The following is a 9607-nucleotide window of genomic DNA, read 5'->3' as shown; positions in this document are numbered from 1 at the left end:
GTCCACCTTCCCCTGAGTACCGGCTGAGTCCCTCAATCAGCTGATACCCTCAGCTGCTTTGTACAGTAAACGGAGGAAATCCTTCAGTCCAACTCCTTACTCTCAATCCTGCATGAACAAAATGTCAGATTCCTTCATCGAGCAGGGTGGTCAATTTTCATCTCTCCTGAAGGATGGATACAGGTCCATAGGTCCATGCCTTCCAGTACTTCACTCAGATGAACTCACTTGGCTCAAACACTGAATATCATCAGGCTCCTCTACCACAATGGGTATCACACCTGAACCCAATCATGTCCTTATCTGACATGTTTACATCTTCCAGTAGAGATCATTCGATCAGAATCAGAAGCTGCAGCCAAAATTATTTTTTTACATTCCCTTAGTCTAAGGGCGCTGAGGTCAGTTGTAGTAACTGTACTGTCCCAGCTGAGATCAGCAAATTCAGACCAAATTGGAGGTGGTACCTGGGATCATAGCGGGTTCATAAGGCACAGCACATGCCAAGTTCATACACTTTCTCTGCATCACCTGCCCTGTGCATGTGCTATGTGCCACTGTATGTGTTAACATATGATAAACGAGAACAGAAAAATCTGTTATGTATTTTAAAAACTGGGTGAGAAATGGGGAAGCACAGGAGGCAAAGTGAATGTACCATGTAACTTATCTTACAGGAGGACAGTGGAGACCACTGCATATACTCTAGTAAAGTTAATTGAGGAATGACAGAATGAGGTGGTATGGTGTTCTGAAATAATAGAATTACTTTGGGGGACTGGGTTGGTGCAAGAGAGTTGTTGCAGGGGAAGGAATGCCGCAGGGCCAGGAGGATAAGCTGATGGGGAAGTGACTAGGCATTTTTTAAAGAGTGTGTGCAAATCAAAGAGAGGCATGTTGGGACTGCAACCAAAACTAGATATTAAAGACATCAAGGGGTATGGGGATAGTGCGGGAAGTGGCACTGAGGTAGAAGATAAAGCCTGGCTCAGGGATAAAATTAAAACCCCACTCGGGCCTGACCCAACAACAGCCAACCTGAAACCAACCCGGGCCCGAGTCCTTTAATTTTTTTAAATGCCCGACCCGAACCTGACACATGTAGTCGGGTTTGGTCGGGTAGCTAGGCTTTACTGCAGAGTGCAGAGTCCGGACTGCACGTTTCCCACCTTGACGTCCTGAATGTTCATTTGCAAGGCAGCTCTGTCCACATCCAGCCCGACCCGACCCACAATGCTGAATCCGGTCGGGTTCGGGTCGGGTCGACACGCTTTAGTAGAAGATCAGAACTGATCTAGTTTAATGGCGGAGCAGGTTCGAGAGGCCGAATGGCCTACTCCTGCTCCTATTTCCTATGTTTCTAATACGGCTATCAAAGCCAGTACTGTAGCAGTAGGGGAGCAGCAGTTGGCCGCAGTGTTCTTGGGTTTGGGATAGGGTGGATCAGTCAGTCAGAGTTCTTACTCCTGATTACTATCCAGTGACGTCTGCTGGAAAGTGTCCCCTCAGGTTATAAGGAGCCAGCTTCTGAACTGGATTTTTAGCCGACACAAGAAAATGAGGTTTCAAATTTGATTTCCTTTAGCATCACCAGCCAGCCCATCCAAATTCGAAGCCACATTCCTATTCTCCAGGATGGTTTTGAGTGGTGAAATTAATCTATTGCATTTTTCTGAGTTTAATAGGGAAGATAAAATGGCACAGACTATGCCCTTCCAACAGAAAATTAAACTCCACGATTTTGGGGGCTCTGGGTGAAGTCTATCCTTATTCCCCCACCTCCAGAGAATGTGGTGTGCAGAAACTAAATTTACCCAAATGCCAGAGCTAACAATAGCCTTCATTTATATAGCATTGAAAAATGTCCTGTAGATTCTGAACAGGAAGAGAGTTTGGAGAGATGACCAAAAGTATGATCAAAAAGAAGGTGCTTTAAGGAGAGACAAATAGCAAGATGGAGCAGTTTAGCGCAAACGTTACATAAAGTAGGGCCGAGATTGACAGATGGTAGAGCACAGGGACATGCAGGAGGAGGGCTTGAGATACTTGGATAGAGGGCTGGATGAGAGGATGCAGAAGTAGTGTATCATAGAATTATAGAAAATTTAAGACAGAAAGAGGCAACTTGGCCCATTGTGTCTGTGCTGGCCGAAAAACGATCCACTTAATCTAATCCCACCTTCCAGCATTTGGTCTGTCGCCCTGCAACTGATGGCACTTGAGGTGCATATCCAGACTCCTTTTGAATGAGTTGAGGGTTTCTGCCTCAACTACCCTTTCAGGCAGTGAGTTCCAGATCCCACCACCCTCTGGGTGAAAAAGTTTTTCCTCATCTCCCCTCTAATTTTTCTACCAATCACTTTAAATCTATGCCCCCTAGTCACTGACCTCTCTGCTAAGGTGAATAGACCCTTCACCTCCACTCTATCCAGGCCCCTCAAAATTTTGTACATTTCAATCAGATCTCCCCTCAGCCTTCTCTGTTCCAAGGAGAACAGCCCCAGCCTATCCAATCTTTCCTCATAGCTGCATTTTTCCAGTCCTGGCAGCATCCTCATAAATCTCCTTTGTACCCTCTCTCTAGTGCAATTACATCCTTTCTGTAATGAGGTGACCAGAACTGCATACTGTACTCAAGTTGTGGCCTGACCAATGAGTTTAACAGTTCCAACATAACCTCCCTGCTCTTATATTCTATACCTCAACGAATAAAGGAAAGGATTCCACATGCCTTCTGAACTGCCTTATTGACCTGTCCTGCTACCTTCAGGGATCGGTGGACATTCACTCCAAGGTCCCTCACTTCTCAGTGTTTTCCCATTAATCGTGTATTCCTTTGCCTTGTTTGACCTCCCTAAATGCATCACCTCACACTTCTCCAAGTTGAATTTCATTTGCCACTTTTCTGCCCATCTGACCAGACCATCAATATCTTCCTGCAGCCTACAGCTATCCTCCTCGCAATCTACCACACGGCCAATCTTTGTGTTGTCTGCAAACGTCTTGATCGTGCCCTCTACATTTACGTCCAAACCGTTAATATATACCACAAAATGGGCGGCACAGTGGCACAGTGGTTAGCACCGCAGCCTCACAGCTCCAGTGACCCGGGTTCAATTCTGGGTACTGCCTGTGTGGAGTTTGCAAGTTCTCCCTGTGTTTGCGTGGGTTTCCTCCGGGTGCTCCGGTTTCCTCCCACATGCCAAAGACTTGCAGGTTGATAGGTAAATTGGCCGTTAGCAATTGCCCCTAGTATAGGTACGTGCTAGGGAAATATAGGGACAGGTTGGGATGTGGTAGGAATATGGGATTAGTGTAGGATTAGTATAAATGGGTGGTTGATGGTCAGCACAGACTCGGTGGGCCGAAGGGCCTGTTTCAGTGCTGTATCTCTAAACTAAACTAAAAAAGCAGGGGACCCAGTACTGAGCCCTGTGGAACGCCACTGGAAACAGCCCTCCAGTCACTAAAACAGCCGTCAACAACTACCCTTGGTTTCCTGCCACTGAGCCAATTTTGTATCCACCTTGCTGCATTTCCCTGGATCCCATGGGATTTTATTTTTTTAACCACTTGCCACGTGGGACCTTGTCGGGATTTATAAACAAGTCCATTTAGAATTTGATGAGTTGGCAGGCCTCAGAGGTTGACAAATGCAGGCATTATGAGCAAGTGGGGCAGTCCCCAGCAGCAGGCCTTGTGGATCTGGTGGAATTTGTATTGGGTGGAATGAGGGAGACCAGAAAGCAAGTTATTGCAGAAGCCAGAAAGTAACTAAAGCACAGATAAGGGTCTTAGTAAGGATGGGAGTGAAATTAGGACAGAAACAAACATCCACATCACCAAAGATGAGATCTGCAGTGGAGTAAATACTGAGTCCAAGGGACATGCTCCGAACATCATCTCTCTGTTACATGGAAGCTGCTGGATTTCAGAATTTACCACAAGAGATCAGAATATGGTTCCAGCTCATACATCATTTAACCCAATAGCAGCAGCATCAAAGAAGCTTAATTAAACATTGTATAAACATACCCTGAGACAGCTGATGGGGTTTACAGGCAGTAATTCAATCACCAAGGGCAGAAGGCTGACAAATGTGGGTTATCTGAACATGCCAATTGAATGACAGCCTTGTTAGTGATATGTGGAGTGTCTCCCATGTGACTGAATATTGCTCCCCACATATCAGGAGGGTCAACACCTCAGCATACAACTTTGTCATCCCATTGCAACCTTCCTTGTATTGGTATTTCATCAGTAGTACATGCTCAGTGCATCTCTGAACTTACCTCTCTTCCTCTTAAATTCTTTCATATATCCCTTTCCTCCTTATACATGGGTTACTCAACAGCAAATTAAGTTCAAGACGATGCAAGGTATTGGAAATAAAAACAAGGGGCTTGTAAAAGCCAGGCTGGAGTAGAAGTTGCTAAGGAGAACTGTAAGGCCTGAGTTGACTCCTTACTTACTATGTCCAAACATTGTGCAGCATCAGCAAAGGAAATTCGAGTTCAGATCTTCAGAGATGATGTTGTGCACAGCTCTCGTCAGCCATACCTGAATCACTGTGTACAGTTCATGTCATTGCGATATAATAGAGTCTCAGAGGGAATTTTACATGGACAAAAATACCTAACGGGATAGAGATAATCAACTGGAACAATACTTTCAAAGGGAGCAGGGGAACAAGACTAGAGGGAGCAGGGTCAAAGTAGTTGAGACAGACATCGGGAAGTTTTGCTTTTACACAGAGGATGATACATAGCTAGAAGGATTTTCAAGGGAAAGTGACTGTCATCAGGACACAGCGCTCATTTAAGAAACAGCGAGATGCTGTAATGGGAAAACACGAGCTTGGAATTCTGCAACGATGAGATGAAGTGGGCTGAAGAACTAATCTTACAATTTTGAGAGTCTCCTACTCTGTGCAACTCCTCCCCTCCCTCTGTCTTCCCTTAATCTGTGAAACTCCTCCCCTCCCCCAGTCTCCCTTAAACCCAGGAACTCCTCCCCTCCCTCAGTCTTCCCTCAAATTGTAGAATTCCTCCCTTCCCTCAGTCCTTTCTTAAATTCTGGAACTCCTCCCCTCTATCTGTCTTCCCTTAATCTGTGGAATTCCTCCCCTCCTTCTGTTTTCCCTTGATCTGTGGAACTCCTCCTCTCCCTCTGTCTTCCCTTAATCTGTGGAACTCCTCCCCTCCCTCTGTCTTCCCTTAATCTGTGGAACTCCTCCCCTCCCTCTGTCTTCCCTTAATCTGTGGAACTCCTCCCCTCCCTCTGTCTTCCCTTAATCTGTGGAACTCCTCCCCTCCCTCTGTCTTCCCTCAAATTGTAGAACTCCAACCCTCCCTCACTCTTGCCTTAATCTGTGGAACTCCTCCCGTCCCTCAGTCTTACCTGCCTCCTGTAATCCACAGGCTTTTAAAACCAAATTTGGCATCACCTAAATATTGCTTGCTGATTTCCCTTTTATTTTTTCTAAAGCATGTTCCATGATCTAAGGACATGCCAAAGTGTTTCACAGCCAAATAAATACTTTTTGTGAAGCATGATCACTGTTGTAATGTAGGAAAACATGGCAGTCAATTAGCACACCTCAAAGATCTCACAAATAAAAATTATTTAATGACCAGATAATCTGTTTCAGCGATGTTGGTTGAGAGATTAATATTGGCCTAGACCCTGGAGAGACCTCACCTGTTTTTCTTCAAATAGTGCCATGGGATGTTTAACATCCACCCGAGAGGGCAAGCAGGGCCTCAGTTTAACACAGGGTTGTCCAACCTTTTCACGTGGGGGGCTACATTACAATTTTCTCTTACATGGGGGGGCTGGTGAGACAATTTTGGAAAGATAAAGGCAGTAAAATTTAGCTTACTATTAATCAAAACAGCAACAAATTGTACATTTTTGTGAAGAATCTTTAAATGAGAAAACTAATTTATTAACTTACTTTCTTTTCACTGTGTTGGACACTGATTTAGTGAGATATATGGTATTTTTTGCTTGCACAAGTAGTCAGTGTTTACCTGCACACTTCTTGTAGTGATGCAGAGTATGGTGTAGGGGGCAACATACTGGCATGGATAGAAGATTGGCTAGCTAACAGGAAATAGAGAGTAGGCATAAATGGGTCATTTTCTGGTTGGCAAGATATAACGAGTGGTGTACCTCAGGGATCAGTGCTGGGGCCTCAACTTTTTACAATTTATATAAATGACTTAGATGAAGGGACCGAAGGTATGGTTGCTAAATTTGCTGATGACACAAAGATAGGTTGGAAAGTAACTTGTGTAGAGGACATAAGGGGTCTACAAAGGGATATAGATAGGTTAGGTGAATGGGCAAAGACCTGGCAAATGGAGTATAATGTGGGAAGTGGGAAATTGTCCACATTGGCAGGAAGAATTAAAAAAGCATATAATCTAAATGGTGAGGGATTGCAGAGCTCTGAGATGCAGAGGGATCTGGGTATCCTAGTGCATGAATCGCAAAAGGTTAGTGTGCAGGTACAGCACGTAATTAGGAAAGCTAATAGAATGTTATCGTTTATCGCGAGGGGAATTGAATACAAAAGTAGGGAGGTTACGCTTCAGCTATACAGGGCATTGGTGAGACCACATCTGGAGTACTGTGTACAGTACCGGTCTCCTTATTTAAGGATGGATGTAAATGCACTGGAGGCAGTACAGAGAAGGTTTACTAGACTAATACCTGGAATGGGCGGGCTGTTGTACGAGGAAAGATTGGACAGGCTAGGCCTGTATCTGCTGGAATTTAGAAAAGTAAGAGGCGATTTCATTGAAACATATAAGACCCTGAGGGGTCTTGACAAGGTGGATGTGGAAAGGATGTTTCCCCTTGTGGAAGAATCTAGAACTAGGGGTCACTGTTTAAAAATAAGGGGTTGCTCATTTAAGACAGAGATGAGGAGAAATTTTTTCTCTCAGAGGGTCGTGAGTCTTTGGAATTCTCTTCCTCGAAAGGCGGTAGAAGCAGAGTCTTTGAATATTTTTAAGGCAGAGGTAGATAGAGTCTTGATAAGCAAGGGGGTGGAAGGTTATCGGGGGTAGGTGGAAATGTGGAGTAATCAGTTCAGCCATGAACTTATTGAATGGTGGAGCAGGCTCGAAGGGCCAAGTGACCTACTCCTGCTCCTAATTCGTATGTTCGTATTAAGATCACATTCAGAACCCTGACCTATCACTGAGATATAGGGCAGTCAGCAAGAGGCAAACATTAGGAGTAAGAATTAAAGTCAAAAAGAGCAACAGATTACAGACCCATTCAAACTTAGCTACATTTATTTGCAAGCCAGATTTTGGTTAAAATATATCATTTTAAAATAAAAATGAGCAAACCTAACTCTAGATGAGTTAGCAGGTCTGTAATGAGGACTGCCTGCTGTCCATTATCTTGATTGCACTCTATCCTGGTATGTGTTTAAAGCTCAAATCAAAAACGCCTCATAAACTTCATCTGAAGAAATCATACTCCACAAAATTCCAAGAAAGTTCAAAACAAAATCCCTCGAAAAGCAAAGCCTTTATGAAAAAATCCTCAAAAAGTACCTGTATCAAAATTCATGACTATCTAGCCAGAAACACCTTCTGTAACAGCCAATTCGCACAAGTGAGTCCATCATTTAGGGTTTAATAAAATAAATAATGTCAGTGCTGGAATAGAGTGCATTTAGATTCAGAGTAAAGCTCCCTCTACACAGTCCCATTAAACATTCACAGGGCAGGTACAGCACAGGTTAGATACAAAGTAAAGCTCACTCACTCTACACTGTTCCGGTTTGGGCAGTCACGAACTGGACTTGAGTTTCTCTGCACAGCAATGCAGTTGAAGTTGGGTGTGGAATCAAGTGGAGAATTGAACTCAGTCCCAGTTCTGTGGGTTGGTACACTGAAGCTCAGCTACCAGACTGTGCTTTGCTGCAGGCGCACAACAATGAACTTCAGTTCTAACAAAATGTTAAGGCAACTGTGCTTGTTTTCTACGGGGAAGAGAAGATTAATCTAATATAATTTGCATTTTCCATATTCTGGTAAGTACTGGACAGATTGTTCCCTGTGGTGGAAGATTTAAGTACCAGGAGACCAAGATAACATGAGCAAGTTAGAAGTAAGAAGAGAAATCAGGAGATCTTTTTTTTGATGCAAAGTGTAACAAAGTAATCCTTCCCTGGATCGACGTTGACATGGAATTGGGTTCATAAGACAATTCATTGTCACTTTTGCCCAGCCTCTTTACATTTTATCAATCCACATATCAGTCAATCAGCTCATAATCAATTTACAACATTAGCTCCTCGTCAGAAAAAAATTCAAACAGATACATTCCACACCCAGTAGGTTGCTCATTCCATGCTCTCTACAGCATACATGATTCAGACTGATTCATGTTTTGGGCTGTTGTGACCAATGAGTGCTTGTGATGTGCCTTTTATTAAGCTTTTACTTATAAATCAACTAGTTTTGAAAGATATTTCAGAAACTACCCAATAAGCACTGTTCAGTAATAGCTGCTGCTCCACCTGTGAATCCTGTATCGCTCACATCACCGTGCACCTCCGCTGTGGATCCTTCTCTGCGTTCGCCTGTCTACGTATTTTCTCTGTTTGAACAAAGACAATTTGGATAAAATGAACATTCTCAAAAATAATATAAAATTTGGTCAATTCTCAAGGAGAGAAATGCACCACTACCTCTAGATAAGCCAGACCTAATCTGAACTCTGAGATCCAATGGATCAAACCCCATCAACCAGGTTTCTTTATTAAACAGCAAAATTATCAGTTTATTATAAAAACAAGACTTATCCAGTAACAAAGCAAAGCATTAACACACAGATTGAAATATTAAAGTTCCTTTTTTAAATCTCCCACACACAAACTCACACATACTGAAAAAAATAAAGAAATTCTCTCTGCAGAGCTCTGTAACAAAAAAAAAAGTCAAAGAAAGGATACTTGCTAATTCTTGAAGAGAAAAAAAAGATATGGAAAGATGTCAGTTGTCCTTTTCGGTATGGCGTCCGGGTATGGTGACGGGTCACTGGGATCTTTTCTGAAGCAGTTCGTTCTGGAGATGTCGAGAATTAATCTAGTAGGCTTTCCAGGAGAAATTTGGCACCAGGGGTTTCCGTTATTACACTGAATATGCAGGGTTTCTCAGCGACAGAAGGAAAGAGGAGCTGACACACTGGACCTTTCAGGGTCTCTTAGAGAGGCGCAGGAAAGATGAGCTGGGGGTTTATTCCTTGGCAGGTTGATCTTCAACTTCTTTTCAAACACTATCCACACCTCAAGTGAACCAAAGCAATATCTCAGAAGCGAAACCAAACAAGTCAGAACCTCCTGACCCTCATAAATCTTGACGCATCACTTCTCTGTAAACATCTTCCCAAGTTAACCAAGGTTTCTGTTCTTTATTGGTGTAAGGCAGGTAATTTCCAGTAAAGGGTGTTTTCAAACAAGCCCTCAGTGTCCTTCTGATGATCTCTTTTAAAAGACAAAGTCCAACATCTATGGAATTACTTCAGTTCTCCAATGAATCCATCTCCACAATTTAAATATGAGTCCTCAAAAAATACTTTA

General features: G+C 43.2%; 1 protein-coding gene across 2 annotated transcripts in view; it reads right to left on the bottom strand.

The window, feature by feature from the left end:
- Positions 1 to 7992: 7992 nt before the first annotated feature.
- Positions 7993 to 9607, bottom strand: part of LOC137356961 (ankyrin repeat and death domain-containing protein 1A-like) — a 38672-nt gene continuing 37057 nt past the window's right edge. For both annotated transcript variants that reach the window (XM_068022854.1, XM_068022855.1), the window contains one exon: positions 7993 to 8625. In XM_068022854.1, the coding sequence (XP_067878955.1) occupies positions 8564 to 8625 (62 nt within the window). In that variant the 3' untranslated portion in view covers positions 7993 to 8563. The remainder of the gene's footprint in view (positions 8626 to 9607) is intronic.

Source organism: Heterodontus francisci, chromosome 46, assembly GCF_036365525.1.
Source record: "Heterodontus francisci isolate sHetFra1 chromosome 46, sHetFra1.hap1, whole genome shotgun sequence".
NCBI classification, from domain to species: Eukaryota; Metazoa; Chordata; class Chondrichthyes; order Heterodontiformes; family Heterodontidae; genus Heterodontus; species Heterodontus francisci.
Note: the sequence above shows the minus strand (reverse complement) of the source record. Positions and strands in the feature narration are given on the sequence as shown.